Below are 17,211 nucleotides of genomic sequence, written 5' to 3' on the forward strand. Positions count from 1 at the left end.
GAGGAATGTCTAGCTAAATTCAAGTAAAATTCAGTCTCCTCACATGTGATTGTAATTTTAGCAATTGAACCTCTCTGTAAATCAAATGCATACACACATCATTAGATTGCTCTGCCATGTACCACTGGAATTCAGGTTTATATGATACAGCTGTTAAATTTATGAAGCAAACTTGTCTGCCATCAGAAGGCAGAAATGATAGCAGTATTTATGGAAAGAGAATTTTTTGACCCCTGGGTATTTGTTTTGATAAATAGTGTTAGTATCAACACTGCATCAATTTGGATAAATACCATCTGGATCACAGAACATGTTAATGATCAGTGATTAGAGTTATCTTTCCTTTTTTTTCTTGGATTTATGAATGTAGTATAGTATTCTTACATTTTAATTGAAGTTGAGATTGACAGTTGTACATGTTCAAAATATGGAACAGTAAAAGGGAGGTAGATCACGATTCTAAAGATGGGGTACTGAGGACAGAGTAGTACAGGAAAAGATGGAGCACTGAGGGTGAGGTAGAACAGGAAAAGATGGAGTACTGAGGGCAGAGTAGTACAGGAAAAGATGGGGTACTGAGGGTGAGGTAGTACAGGAAAAGTTGGGGTACTGAGGGCAGAGTAGTACAGGAAAAGATGGAGTACTGAGGGTGAGGTAGTACAGGAAAAGATGGGGTACTGAGGGTGAGGTAGTACAGGAAAAGATGGGGTACTGAGGGCAGAGTAGTACAGGAAAAGATGGGGTAGTGAGGGCAGAGTAGTACAGGAAAAGATGGGGTAGTGAGGGCAGAGTAGTACAGGAAAAGATGAGGTACTGAGAACAGAGTAGTACAGGAAAAGATGGGGTACTGAGGGCAGAGTAGTAAAGGAAAAGATGGGGTACTGAGGGTGAGAAAGTACAGGAAAAGATGGGGTACTGAGGGTGAGGTAGTAAAGGAAAAGATGGGGTACTGAGGGTGAGGTAGTACAGGAAAAGGTGGGGTAGTGAGGACAGAGTAGTACAGGAAAAGATGGGTACTGAGGGTGAGGTATACGGAAAAGAGAGTCTGAGGTGAGGTAGTACAGGAAAAGGTGGGGTAGTGAGGACAGAGTAGTACAGGAAAAGATGGGGTACTGAGGGTGAGGTAGTACAGGAAAAGATGAGGTACTGAGGGTGAGGTAGTACAGGAAAAGATGGGGTAGTGAGGACAGAGTAGTACAGGAAAAGATGGGGTATTGAGGGCAGAGTAGTACAGGAAAAGTTGGGGTAGTGAGGGCAGAGTAGTACAGGAAAAGTTGGGGTAGTGAGGGTGAGGAAGTACAGGAAAAGATGGGGTAGTGAGGGTGAGGTAGTACAGGAAAAGATGAGGTACTGAGGGCAGAGTAGTACAGGAAAAGATGGGGTAGTGAGGGTGAGGTAGTACAGGAAAAGATGGGGTATTGAGGGCAGAGTAGTACAGGAAAAGTTGGGGTAGTGAGGGCAGAGTAGTACAGGAAAAGTTGGGGTAGTGAGGGTGAGGTAGTACAGGAAAAGATGGGGTAGTGAGGGTGAGGTAGTACAGGAAAAGATGAGGTACTGAGGGCAGAGTAGTACAGGAAAAGATGGGGTAGTGAGGGTGAGGTAGTACAGGAAAAGATGGGGTACTGAGGGTGAGGTAGTACAGGAAAAGATGGGGCACTGAGGACAGAGTAGTACAGGAAAAGATGGGGTACTGAGGGTGAGGTAGTACAGGAAAAGATGGGGTACTGAGGGCAGAGTAGTACAGGAAAAGATGAGGTACTGAGGGCAGAGTAGTACAGGAAAAGATGGGGTACTGAGGGTGAGGTAGTACAGGAAAAGATGGGGTACTGAGGGCAGAGTAGTACAGGAAAAGATGGGGCACTGAGGGCAGAGTAGTACAGGAAAAGATGGGGTACTGAGGGCAGAGTAGTACAGGAAAAGATGGGGCACTGAGGGTGAGGTAGTACAGGAAAAGATGGGGCACTGAGGGTAGAGTAGTACAGGAAAAGATGGGGTACTGAGGGCAAAATATTACAGGAAAAGATGGGGTACCGAGGGCAGAGTAGTACAGGAAAAGATTAGGTACTGAGGGCAGAGTAGTACAGGAAAAGATGGGGTACTGAGGGCAGAGTAGTAAAGGAAAAGGTGGGGCACTGAGGGCAGAGTAGTACAGGAAAAAGGTAGGGTACTGAGGGTGAGGTAGTACAGGAAAAGATGGAGTACTGAGGGCAGAGTAGTACAGGAAAAGATGGGGAACTGAGGGTGAGGTAGTACAGGAAAAGATGGGGTACTGAGGGCAGAGTAGTACAGGAAATCTGGGGTACTGAGGGCAGAGTAGTACATGAAAAGATGGGGTACTGAGGGCAGAGTAGTACAGGAAAAGATGGGGTACTGAGGGCAGAGTAGTACAGAAAAAGGTGGGATACTGAGGGCAGAGTAGTACAGGAAAAGTTGGGGTACTGAGGGTGAGGTAGTACAGGAAAAGATGGGGTACTGAGGGTGAGGTAGTACAGGAAAAGATGGGGTACTGAGGGTGAGGTAGTACAGGAAAAGATGGGGTAGTGAGGGTGAGGTAGTACAGGAAAAGATGGGGTACTGAGGGCAGAGTAGTACAGGAAAAGATGGGGTACTGAGGGTGAGGTAGTACAGGAAAAGATGGGGTAGTGAGGGTGAGGTAGTACAGGAAAAGATGAGGTACTGAGGGCAGAGTAGTACAGGAAAAGATGGGGTAGTGAGGGTGAGGTAGTACAGGAAAAGATGGGGTACTGAGGGTGAGGTAGTACAGGAAAAGTTGGGGTAGTGAGGGTGAGGTAGTACAGGAAAAGATGGGGTACTGAGGGTGAGGTAGTACAGGAAAAGATGGGGTACTGAGGGTGAGGTAGTACAGGAAAAGATGGGGTACTGAGGGTGAGGTAGTACAGGAAAATATGGGGTACTGAGGGCAGAGTAGTACAGAAAAAGGTGGGATACTGAGGGTAGAGTAGTACAGGAAAAGTTGGGGTACTGAGGGCAGAGTAGTACAGGAAAAGGTGGGATACTGAGGGCAGAGTAGTACAGGAAAATATGGGGTGCTGGGGGCAGAGTAGTAAAGGAAAAGATGGGGTACTGAGGGTGAGGTAGTACAGGAAAAGATGGGGAACTGAGGGTGAGGTAGTACAGGAAAAGATGGGGTACTGAGGGCAGAGTAGTACAGGAAAAGGTGGGATACTGAGGGCAGAGTAGTACAGGAAAATATGGGGTGCTGGGGGCAGAGTAGTACAGAAAAAGATGGGGTACTGAGGGTGAGGTCGTACAGGAAAAGATGGGGAACTGAGGGTGAGGTAGTACATGAAAAGATTGGGTACTGAGGGCAGAGTAGTACAGGAAAAGATGGAGTAGTGAGGGCAGAGTGAGTACAGGAAAAGATGGGGAACTGAGGGCAGAGTAGTACAGGAAAAGATGGGGTACTGAGGGCAGAGTAGTACAGGAAAAGATGGGGTACTGAGGGCAGAGTAGTAAAGGAAAAGGTGGGGCACTGAGGGCAGAGTAGTACAGGAAAAAGTAGGGTACTGAGGGCAGAGTGAGTACAGGAAAAGTTGGAGTACTGAGGGCAGAGTAGTACAGGAAAAGATGGGGTACTGAGGGCAGAGTAGTAAAGGAAAAGGTGGGGCACTGAGGGCAGAGTAGTACAGGAAAAGGTAGGGTACTGAGGGCAGAGTAGTACAGGAAAAGATGGGGTACTGATGGCAGAGTAGTACAGGAAAAGATGGGGTACTGAGGGTGAGGTAGTACAGGAAAAGATGGGGTACTGAGGGTGAGGTAGTACAGGAAAAGATGGGGTACTGAGGGTGAGGTAGTACAGGAAAAGATGGGGTATTGAGGGTGAGGTAGTACAGGAAAAGATGGAGTACTGATGGCAGAGTAGTACAGGAAAAGATTGGGTACTGAGGGTGAGGTAGTACAGGAAAAGATGGAGTACTGAGGGCAGAGTAGTACAGGAAAATATGGGGTACTGAGGGCAGAGTAGTACAGGAAAAGATGGGGTACTGAGGGCAGAGGTAGTACAGGAAAAGATGGGGTACTGAGGGCAGAGTAGTACAGGAAAAGTTGGGGTACTGAGGGTAGAGTAGTACAGGAAAAGATGTTGGATAGAGGGCAGATTAAGTAGCTGAGGGGAAGATAATGGACATGGGTAGAGTAGTGGAGGGAAGACGGAGCACAGAGGCAGAGAAGTGGAGATGAAGATGAAGGAAAGAGGGCAGGGAGATAAAAAGAACGAGTCTAAAGTCCTACCATTATTGGTAGTAAAATACATGTAGGTGTAGTTGCAACACCATGATGTTGATATTTGCGGTTTTGTGTAGATGATTGGAAGTTTCATGCATACTATACACATGGTCAGTGATGTTAATGTACTGTTCTGTTATCAAGTAATGGTCCTGATAAGTATCAAATGAAGTACAGTGACAATTTGATGGAGGAGTTGTGTTGTTCGAACAATTATCATCCGACCATGAATAAATGTCTGACATTTTTGTAACAAAGCTGTATCTCTGAAATCGAATCGTGGGAAAGTCTGCTGGAATTGTTGACATTTACTATGAGCACTTTGAAAACATGTGATATGAGATTCTGGAGTAAGATAGGAAATCTTGTTGTTCGGTTCTGACTGGAGTGTGAGACTAGGGATGGAAGAGTTACTTCCCTTTCTGTATGTTTTGATGTGACTTGCTTACTGGTGGATCTGAGTGTAACTATAACAGACAAAAAAATCTTTCTCTGGAAAACATCTTTTGATATAAGTATCAATGAAAACCTGAATTCATACAGATACATTGTGCATTCCCCATTTCCACATGATAGCTTTTAATAAGTGTGTACATGTTGGCTTTCCTATTTCTTATATAGAGTTTGTCTTTCATGAGGCAAATGAAAGGAAAAAGCCTAAAATGTACTTATTTGACCTCAGATTCACAAAATAATAACTTAGATATAACTATTTTAATATTAATCAATCACTTTAAGTGGCCAAGATAGCAGTCACGTAAATGTTGGACAGGTAACACCACACCTTTGTACATCTGATTGATGTGTCTTTCCAACCATTATTACATGAAAGTTTGTCACACCATGTCTACATACTTATGTGATGAAATATCATAGTATAGAGCAGAAGATGAAAAGTGAAGGTGATTTTTATCCAAACAGAATCCGCAAACCTTGACTTGAACTCTCGTACCTTAAGCTTGACAGGACCTTATCCAAGTCAAAAACAAAAAAGAAGTGATTGGAAACAAAACAAAAAAAAAGAGAAAAAAGAAAAAAAAAAGTGATAATGCTGATATGATGAAAGAATACACTTTCAATGGGACCTTAGTAATTAATTGTATGTAGATATAGAGGTTTTATCTGTCATAAGATTATAATACCTGAATGAGATCCATGTTTATGATGAAAAGTGAAATTCATACACATACCATATGTACATGTTACCATGCTAACTGATGGTAGTTTGCTGCTATAAATGTTATTACATTCAAGGTGAGGGGTGTATTTGTATTACAGGTATATAAAGATACAGAGCCACTGCTGGGAGCACATCACATGCTTGTTCTTGTTGAGAACTGACACACCATCACTACAAATATCTGGAGAGGTCATAAAAATATGATATTAAACTTCAGATGTTTTATACTGTTAATGTTTATGTTTCACAAAGGAATTGAGGTTTCTAACATTTCTGAACATCTGTTGTACCTTATCTATGACTTCCAGTCTGATGATTGAGGAAGGGAGGGTCCACTAGAGGGAGAAGGAGGAGGGGAGGGGATAAGTATGGGGATGGGGGGAGGAGGGGGAGAGGGAGGGGGGATCAGTACAGGGAGAGGAGGGGGGGGGGGGGGGGGGGTAGAGTAAACAGATGTTGGGACCATCACAGCTAACAGACAGGATAAACATGTGGGCTAGTGTAGAGTTATGTATCTGTATGTTCTGACATGTTTGCTAAAAATAGATAAACAGAAAATATTGTAGATGAGATTGAATTCTTATTTTCATGTATCACTTCTTCCTGGCAACAGATCATAATTTTCCTGGACGATCAGAAACCTTTATGAAAGGAGACCTGAGTAATCCATATCTGTCAATCAGATAACTTCTCCTGTGTCCTGAATTATTCAAACCAACCAAATTTCAAGGATGGCTTTTCAATATGCTTACTACATTTAACTCCAAAGAGTTTCCTCAAAATCTGTTTTTAGCTTTTTTTCACAAAATATTTCTAAATTAACTTCATTAGGTATTCAATCTCAACCAGTCTTACACTGAAATGATGATGGAATCTAATCTAAATTGAAATATTAACTCATAATCACATACATGACCGTTAATATCCCATCAGTCTAGTACAAGCTTTTTGACATACTCCATTCCACACCCCTGACATACTCCATTCCACACCCCTGACATACTCCATTCCACACCCCTGACATACTCCATTCCACACCCCTGACATACACCATTCCACATCCCTGACATACTCCATTCTACACCACTGACATACTCCATTCCACACCCCTGACATACTCCATTCTACACCACTGACATACTCCATTCCACACCCTTGACATACTCCATTCCACACCCCTGACATACTCCATTCCACACCCCTGACATACTCCATTCCACACCCCTGACATACACCATTCCACATCCCTGACATACTCCATTCCACACCATTGACATACACCATTCCACACCCATGACATACTCCATTCCACACCCCTGACATACTCCATTCCACACCCCTGACATACTCCATTCCACACCCCTGACATACACCATTCCACATCCCTGACATACTCCATTCCACATCCCTGACATACTCAATTCCACATCCCTGACATACTCCATTCCACACCCCTGACATACTCCATTCCACACCCCTGACATACACCATTCCACATCCCTGACATACTCCATTCCACACCCCTGACATACTCCATTCCACACCCCTGACATACACCATTCCACATCCCTGACATACTCCATTCCACACCATTGACATATACCATTCCACATCCCTGACATAATCCATTCCACACCCCTGACATATTCCATTCCACACCCTTGACATACTCCATTCCACATCCCTGACATACACCATTCCCATTCCACATCCCTGACATATTCCATTCAACATCCCTGACATACACCATTCCCATTCCACACCCCTGACATATTCCATTCAACATCCCTGACATACACCATTCCACATCCCTGACATACACCATTCTACACCCCTGACATACACCATTCTACACCCCTGACATACACTGTTCCACACCTCTGATATACAGCATTCTACGCCCCTGACATACTCCATTCCACACCCCTGACATACTCCATTCTACACCCCTGACATACTCCATTCCACACCCCTGACATACACCATTCCACACCCCTGACATACTCCATTCTACACCCCTGATATACTCCATTCCACACCCCTGACATACACCATTCTACACCCCTGACATACTCCATTCTACACCCCTGACATACTCCATTCCACACCCCTGACCTACTCTATTCTACACCATTGACATACACCATTCCACACCCCTGACAAACTCCATTCCACACCCCTGACATACTCCATTCCACATCCCTGACATACTCTATTCCACATCCCTGACATAATCCATTCCACACCATTGACATACACCATTCTACACCCCTGACATACTCCATTCCACACCCCTGACATACTCCATTCCACACCCCTGACAAACTCCATTCTACACCCCTGACATACTCCATTCCACCCCATTGACATACTCCATTCCACACCCCTGACATACTCCATTCCACATCCCTGACATACACCATTCTACACCCCTGACATACTCCATTCCACACCATTGACATACACCATTCCACATCCCTGACATACTCCATTCGACATCCCTGAGATACTCCAATCCACATCCCTGACATAATCCATTCTACACCATCAACATACTCCATTCCATGCCTTTTACCTGCAACCCACAACTGGCAGACATGTCCACAACCCATTTTGCACTCCAAACCCACATACCACAACTGCACTCCACACATTCACCCCACACAAGCATCCTATAACACACCCACATCCCAAACTCCACACCCTACTCAACACTCATACCCCACACCAAAAACCACACCCCCACATCCCATACCCCTACTCAACAACACTCAATCCCACACCTGCATCCCTCATCCACACCCCACTCCAAACTCACTCTCCACACCCATACCAAACTCCACACCCCACTCCAAACTCAGTCTCCACACCCATACCAAACTCCACACCCCACTCCAAACTCACTCTCCACACCCATACCAAACTCCACACCCCACTCCAAACTCACTCTCCACATCCATACCAAACTCCACACCCCACTCCAAACTCACTCTCCACACCCATACCAAACTCCACACCCCACTCCAAACTCACTCTCCACAACCATACCAAACTCCACACCCCACTCCAAACTCACTCTCCACATCCATACCAAACTCCACACCCCACTCCAAACTCACTCTCCACACCCATACCAAACTCCACACCCCACTCCAAACTCACTCTCCACACCCATACCAAACTCCACACCCCACTCCAAACTCACTCTCCACAACCATACCAAACTCCACACCCCACTCCAAACTCACTCTCCACACCCATACCAAACTCCACACCCCACTCAATACTTGGGCCCCACACCCCAACAACTTACAACCCACACCCATATCCCACATCCAACACCCCATATCCACACCCAACACCCCACATCCACATCCTTCATCCACACCTTCCAAGATTACTGACAAGAAGTTTGTTTGATTGTTATAGTGATCTGTGATATGGTGGAGAATTTCTATCCTGATTAAGCAGTCATGTCCGGTCAGTTTAAGTTAATGGATATAGCATGTTCTAGTAAACACAATTATCCCTGATCTTTGCTCCAGTCTTAACGAACTTAGCCACATGTAACAAACTACAGTAGGATTAATAATGCAAGCTTCAACAGTCTTTCACCAATAAACCATTCACCACTGACCTTGAGCTTCTCAAAAATACTTCTCTCTAAATATCAACATCCTACTAAACCATTAAAGCATGTGGAATTTTAATAAGTTAGTTAATATTTATTGATTTTAAAGGAATTTTATGAAAATTTAAAAATTAAACTATATTTTGAAGCTGACAAATTCTAACGAGTCACTGAGGGCTCCCCATGTTGTAACAACGTGCATGTGATACAATTAGCATTGATTTCTACCAGCTTGTATCTTACCTCATTCTACACCAAAAACATTCAAATTTCCATATAACTTGTGCCCTACAGCCTCCCTAATATGGTCACTATTTAGTGAGGCTATTATTATTTTGCTCTGATGAGATAAGAAGGAATATAATAGCATTCAGATTGGTAAATTAGACATTGGTATTCAGAGGAATTTCTCAATTACTTCTATTCATAAATATGTCCATAGTGTTCAGATCATTATGCTAATATCCTGAACTACTTGACCTGCACAATTACACATTAGAAATTGTATGTAATTAAGACAGACCAGATATTGTATATAATTAAGACTGTCCAGTTATAATGCTGCAGATGAGAGGTTTTAATTAATATGACAGTTGGTATTCAAATGTCTTGATGGAAGGACAGGCACAAATTCATGAGTTTTGGTGAAAGGGGATGTTTAGATGATTATGGCCGAAAATTAAATTGGATTTCTCTGGACTGACCAGTTGACTCCTTTTCCTCTCTGCCAGTTGATGATGTGTAAAATGTTTTATCAAATCTATAATTGCCTCTGAGAACTAGACATCTGTCTTTCCTCAGACATCAGTGGTCAGCTGGTTTCAGAAGTTGTTTCAGACATTGGAGCTTATCTCTATCACATCAGCTTGGAGTGGTTTTACCCAGGGAATGCACTGATAAAGGTTATTATTGATAAAAGTCAGCTTCACTCCCAGTTTGTCTTGACTTGTCAAATTTTGATATCAATTTTCACTCTTTGGACGCCATAGCAAACAAGAATAAGTGAATTTTGATGTCGCATGCCTGAAGACTCAAATTTCAATCTTATCGAAAACTGTTCTGTCTGAGAGGGATAAAGAGTAGAATTTCGACACACGTCAATATTTAGGCATGATGCATCGTAGTGCAGCAGGAACTTTCCTGTAGGAAAGACAACTCAATTCAATAGAAATATCAAACTTTAAATATAGGGAACACAGTATAATCATCAGAGACATTTTGTGTTTAAGATATATATGTATGTCAGACCATGGAAATTAACCATGTTTGTTATAAGTCAACTCACAGGACAATCCAATTATCTCCTTTTCTGTTAGTCTAAAGTCTCAAGAGTAAAAAAAAAAGTCTTATATATAGGAACTGGATCCGAGCAAAGAAGCGTTTATTTGATGTGTAACAACTTGAACATATGTATTTTAATTGTTGAGCAGTAACCATAGTGACGGCATACAGGCAAGGTACAATTGACAACACACTGACACCAGTAAAAATTGTCAAATTTTATTAACAAGAATTCCACTGAAAATTACTGCGATCTCAAGCTTGTTAAAACTGAAATTAAATTACAGAATTACAGAACCATTATTGTACTGAAACTCAAAACAAAAATGACTGAAAAATTGGTGTGTGGCAGAACCTGGTGGTTAATGGAGGAACTATAATATTTATTAGTTTGTGTCCTACTGGTAAAAATTACAGGATTGTTAATTTCTGTCAAAGCCACTGAATCCCTTTGTGTTGGGTAAGTTTCTCTGTTAGCTTACACTTAAATGGACAGGCTGATTTCATCACTCATATCTATAGCTGTGACTGTTTCAGAAAAAAAAACTGTCAATCTTGTGAATGAGACATTGCAATACTGATTGTGGACAGAGTGTTTACATGTAAAATTACATATCACCATTGATTAATGAAGTGATTTTAGCTAATTTTCTAGCTGTTATGAAGTCTATGTCTGATTTTAACATTGACAGTCTTAGAGATTTGCCTTTATTAAAGTAGGATTTTAGCATCTACAGTTTCAGAGAGATCTGCCTTTACACCATCTTATCATAGAGGTGCACTCATGCATGATAACATTTTCTAGATTCTTGTTCTGGTTAAAACTGTTTATACAAATGTTATAGATTATGTTTTGATACATTTCACCATCTGGGTAGGGAGCTGATGGTTGCAGATTGATTAAATACATAAATTCACACGGATAATCATTGGATGCCCAGATGTGTTTTTTCTGCTTTACTTGCTCTGTACAAATCCTTGGAGTTTTGTTATGGTAAATGAGATTTCCCAGCACTTGCTTTAATTAAATGGAGATTACATTGGTTTAATGGAGGATTTTACTGTTTGTGTTGACATTGTAACTGAATTTAGTGTTTTTTCCACTTTGTTTTTATTCTTTACTTCTACAACTTTTACTAATTATATCTGTTTCTCGATCAGTTAATTGTATGTCTGGCTGATTCAAATAATTCAAACTCAATAAAGATTGTGTTTTAGATTTCATGATACTGTAAATTTGGTAAATCATGTCAGACTTCTTTAAAGGCCTCAATATAATAAAAACCTGTCTGTAAAGGTCACATCAATATAATAAAAACCTGTCTATAGAGACCATCTCAAGATGATAAAAACCTGTCTATAGAGACCATCACAATATAATAAAAACCTGTCTATAGAGACCATCACAATATAATAAAAACCTGTCTGTAAAGGCCACACCAATATAATAAAAACCTGTCTATAGAGACCATCACAATATACTAAAAACCTGTCTATAAAGACCATCACAATATGATAAAAACCTGTCTAAAGGTACAAACTAAATATAATAAAAACCTGTCTATAAAGACTATCTCAAGATGATAAAAGCATTTCTAAAGGTCATCAATTTAATGAAAACCTGTCTATAAAGGCCATATTCATAATTAAAACTCAATGTAAGGAAAACCTGTCTATAAAGACCATCTCAAGATAATAAAAACCTGTGTATAAAGATCATCTCCATATAATGAAAACCTGTTTATAAAGTCCATTTCAATATGATTAAAAAATTGTCTATGAATTTTGGCCACCTCAATATGATAAAAACCTGTCTGTAAAGGCCACAAAGGTGGAAGAACAAGAAAAAAGGCATTCCTGATGAGCGATCTAACAAGTAAACGAACCAGAGGGTCCCCGGTGTAATAATCTGCCAATGTGTGAGACACAGAAACAGAAGTTTCGAGTGTTGGAGCATTTTTCTGGAATTCAGAAGTTCAAAAACTAGTCAGGCCTGTTCAGCATTACTACAGTACAGCTAGAATATAGTAACTATGGTGACACAATGGCTGGATATTTTTGATATTATTGTGAAAGAATGCAGGACAACACATTCCTGCTGACTCAGTGCCCAGACAGGAATCAAATCTAGATTGATATGCAGCGTTGTAAATCCCCTCCTATGCTTAAGAAGCATGCTCCATCAGCTTAGTGATGGAGAGACAGTATTTAACATTTAATGTACAAACCACACTGATGTGTTCCTCGTATATTATCATTCTGACTCTTGCCATTTCACAGATAATTTTGATTAAAATTTAAGGATTTTCTCCTGTGATATACTCCTGTGAGAAGCTATGCGAGAGTTCTTGACCTTCATTAGTTGCATAATTATAATCATATTTATTGACCTGATTATGAAAACAATAGAATGTAGACAACAGGTTTGTTTTAATTACTGAAATATACTTTATCAGTGTAGACTTGATCTGGAATGTCATTTCACGAAATTTCCATCATTTGGTCCATTACCTCTGGACCATGTTGACTAGGAATCTTGGCAATAATTATGTAAGCCATTTCACCAATGATTGCTGCCAGAAGCCATATTGTATGTCTATAATCAATAGTCTGTAGGTTAATTACAAAAACACAAAGTACACCACTGGCATTGGTTTACTTGGCTATTAATTTGCTACATTCAAATAATTTGTCAATCATCTGCCTTTTGATGTTTTGTTGCATGTATAAATATAAAGAAGTATCGTATACCCTATAATTCTAGAAGTGTTGTCATGCTGTGCACTCTTTCACCATTTCTTCTATTCATTAATTATGTAGAGAATCATTATCCTCCAGATATTACAAAGGTGTTATGTGTAATTTATATGCATCCAGAATCTTGTCATGTGAAACCAACAAATTGTATTCATAACATTCATCTCATGAAATTGTGCCGCTATAAATAAATACATAAAAACTAATACTCATATAATCTGCGTAAACTTTTAAACTTCAAAAACAGTGTAAAATTTTAAACTTCAAAAAATTAAAATGACAGCAAAAGACAATGAAACACATCCCCATGGGCCTCTAAGTATAATGTTTGTAAAGGAGTTTTAACAGTCATGAAGTATGTACAGGCCACTTGCACCTTTTGCCAGGATGTTCATTTCTTTCAATAAGTGAGCTTACATGCAGGTATTACATGCAGGTAATGACAGTGGCAGTGCGTGATAATGTTACATCATTATCACCTGAATCAGACCATCCTTAACCATACAGGTGCAGGGCTGCTGATGCTGTCCAGGTAGACTGTCACCAGACAACACAAATATAATGCTATACTTACTGGGATTTACATGTACAAAAGGTTGTTTATAAACATACGTTAACAAAATCTTCCAGGTATGTATTTCTTGTTGTTGTCAACAAGGTATATATTGCATGTGTTATAGTGTATCACATGACCTGTTGTGGGCACCTTGTACCGAGATCTGTTTCCAGGTCTGTTTGTAGTGGAGGGCTTCTCTCTACCCAGAAAAAAACATGTATGTAGTTCCTGTTGCTGTTTTCTTTACTTCGACAGACATCAAAGATAAGATTTCCTTTACCGTTTTTAAACATGGAACATTTTTGATTGTTTAGGTTGACCTGTTGTAGAGCTGTCATGATGAAACATCAGTCGGTGAAACCTAATACTGATAAGATTCAGCTGGCAATTTTCTTGGGCTGTTCCTTTTAAAATGATTTCTCTTGAGATAAATATCACCAAGGTATCAAATTAATATACATATTATTTTGTCGTTTGTAAATCTCGCAATATATGAAATAGTTTTTGTATAAAACCAGCCATGAGTTAAATATATACAATGGGAAATTGCTCATTTTTGACACGGATGGACCGCCATGGTAATTGAATTATCGTGGAATACGACAGGAAGTGTAACTTTTTGCAGTCTACTGGCTGGTGATTACCACTGATTTCACTCAGCATTTAGAGTCAGGTTCTTACCAGGCGATTGTTGAGTTAGTTGTTTATATTTCACAGGATAAGTTGAAGTTGGAATAAGCTGCAACTATGACACAGGAGGGGGAGAAAACCGCTCCAACTGCAGAAGCTGAAGTTTTGGATGATGCGGAAGAGGAACCCATTACAGAAAAGCCTGCTGAAGGTGTGAAAAGTCCAGAAGTTATCCCTGATACTAAGACTAAGGTAATGTACTAAATATAGTCTAACCAAAGGTCATTAGCACGCTCGTTAGTCACATTTAGTCTATTGTAATATGATATAATGTCATAATCCATCTTCCACTAATGAGCATTTAGTGTGACAGAGACAGAACCGATCTTTTGTATTACAGGTTGATATGTAGACAGTTGTTTCTGTCCTGTATGGACAGGTTGTCTGTTTATACAGGTATCTATTAAGACAGGGTATAGGGACTATAGTATGTACATACAGTTTTACATTGATATTTGGAAGATTTGATCGATATTTACCAAATGAATCCACGTCAATACTGTGTTTACTTTGTGTGATGATCATTGCAGACTAGTGTAAACATACAGATAATGCTGATCATCAGAAAAATGTGAATTAGAAGAATATCTCTTGGGCAGAGTTTTAATTTACAAATAATTACACAAACATAATAAAGCTTGGAAAAATGGGTGAAATAATTGTATACATTAAATATGAAATAAAAAAAAAATAAATTATGATAAAAGAAATGAGCACTAGTGCTTTAAAATTTGTATGAAGTTTTACACCATGATTTGACCTCACCATTGAATAAAAACAAGGGTATTCAGTTAACAAGCAGTCATTTGCTATTAATGACAATATCATTTTTGGTGTGTGTGTATGGATATGTATGAAGTGACAGTCTGCAGGGTATTACTAAGAATATTGCAAGAAGTTTGCTTTTGAAATATTATAGTATAGCATTGAATGTAAAATAAAAATGATACTTTTTACAAATAAGATTGACCTACATTGATGTCATCATAATGATATTCTTCTAGTACTCCTCAATAAGTTAAACAGGAAAATACCTTAGAAAGCCTGTATGTCTTTGTAAGTGTCTGTCTGTGTAAAATTACCTGCTATGAAATGTCTGTATATGCGGGTTATAATATGTAGATTGAGAATCAATTTAACTTGTTTACTGGAGAAAGAGGAAATCTTCAGTCAGACAGTCACCATACAGACAGTGTTTTTGTTTGTGTTAGATATAGACAGGTGCATCTCACAAATCTTCAAGTTTTTATCTGATTCACCAGGCGCATTTTCACCTGTACGATAAATTACATGTTCAGGTAAATCAAGAAAAAATCAGTGTAAGAATTGAAACACTTTTTAAACAAACATAATGTTGTCCGTGTTGGGAATTACTCCAAACAAAATTAACATTTGTTAATGTACATAGACGAGGATGGGTGTCGATTTAATAAAGAAAAATGACTTATTCTAACTCAATTTAGTTTACATCGGTTGGGGACATTTATCGTATTATAAATCATAGTCCTCTCAAAGGAAAATGTGATGTACATTATTCAGAAATTTTGTAATCTTCTTTTTAAAAATTCCTATATATCTTAATATTAAGCAAAAAAGATTTTATTCTAAAGACATTATAGAGGCTCTTAACTCAACCAACACAGGAGGTTTCATGTAAATCAGATGGTAAAAAGCTTTAAAAGTTTGTGTTCAAGGTCTCTGTTATCGCAGAAATTTGCTTTACTAGTGGAATAACAAAATTACACTGGTCTAGAAACACGTCATTCCAAATACTTCTTTATTTAAGATACTTTCCTTATGTTGTAAAATTTAAAGGTCAAATGTTAAGGTCACTGATACTATAAATAGAAAATCAGTTTCCACCCATTAGATCTTGAAATCTGCGGAGTTGGAAATACACAAAATTAGTACATTGCTTCCTTTCTGATTTCCAAAGGTCATAGATCAAGGTCATAGGCCAAGGTCATTGATCAAGGTCATTCTGTTATTTTAGTATTCCTCTACTTTATCTTGTTTCTTGCTTATAACAATTTATAGTTGTAGTTTGTTGGAACAGATATTCAACACTTTGAAACAGTTCAGTGTTTTGCAGAAAAGCAAGGTTATACTCTGTTTTGAATATGTTTTGAATATGTTCCAAGTCTGTATGAAAACTGTCTGACCTGTATATATATAGAGTCAGGATACAGACATACAAAAAACATGTTTTCTCTCTCAGTTTGATTCTGATATGATACAAGAGGAAATATTTTTCTGACAGCTGTATGTGAAATTGACATGTCTATGTAAACAGAATGTGGGTGTGGTCTGACCATTTCAACTACTGAAGGGTGATGATAGCATTCTCTAACCTCCCATTTTGATCCGGAGAGATATAACACAGGTCTATTGTAATCCAACTCTTCACATCTTTGTACTCAGAGTTTTGATTTTTTATATGTGTAAACACAAGTTGTCTTTAATTGGTCAGACTGTGCTATGTAATGTTATTTGTAATGGACGGAACCAAAAAACATTGATAATGACCGCTCTATTCAATCTATCGGGTAATAGGGCTTCTTGAAATTTCTTGAAATCTGTCTTCATATTCATCAGTGTTAATGACAATTGTTTAACAGTACTGCCAAGTGATATACTAGAAAAACAAATGAAATGTAGGGAGGTGTTTTATTGGAGTTTTTACTCGTATGGATATGAAAAATGTGTTGAGTTTATCAGCAGGGACCATGTTATTTAAGATGTTTCCATTCTGTGTCCGTGAGGGATTGTGTTACTTTTGGTATTAATCTGTTTTACTAACATACCCTCAAGTTTTATAAGTTTGATCCATCCCTGACCTGTTGTTGGGAGGTATGACAGTAGCAGGCTTGA

At 39.4% G+C, this 17,211-nt stretch overlaps 1 protein-coding gene across 9 annotated transcripts in view; it reads left to right on the forward strand.

Moving 5' to 3' along the window:
• LOC117325939 (band 4.1-like protein 3) overlaps positions 1 to 17,211 on the forward strand; it is a 145,611-nt gene that overhangs the window by 20,420 nt on the left and 107,980 nt on the right. For all 9 annotated transcript variants that reach the window (XM_033882460.1, XM_033882457.1, XM_033882465.1 and 6 more), the window contains exon 2: positions 14,368 to 14,532. In XM_033882460.1, coding sequence (XP_033738351.1) covers positions 14,398 to 14,532 — 135 coding nt within the window. In that variant the 5' untranslated portion in view covers positions 14,368 to 14,397. The remainder of the gene's footprint in view (positions 1 to 14,367; positions 14,533 to 17,211) is intronic.

This window comes from Pecten maximus, chromosome 4 (assembly GCF_902652985.1).
Source record: "Pecten maximus chromosome 4, xPecMax1.1, whole genome shotgun sequence".
Taxonomy (NCBI): domain Eukaryota; kingdom Metazoa; phylum Mollusca; class Bivalvia; order Pectinida; family Pectinidae; genus Pecten; species Pecten maximus.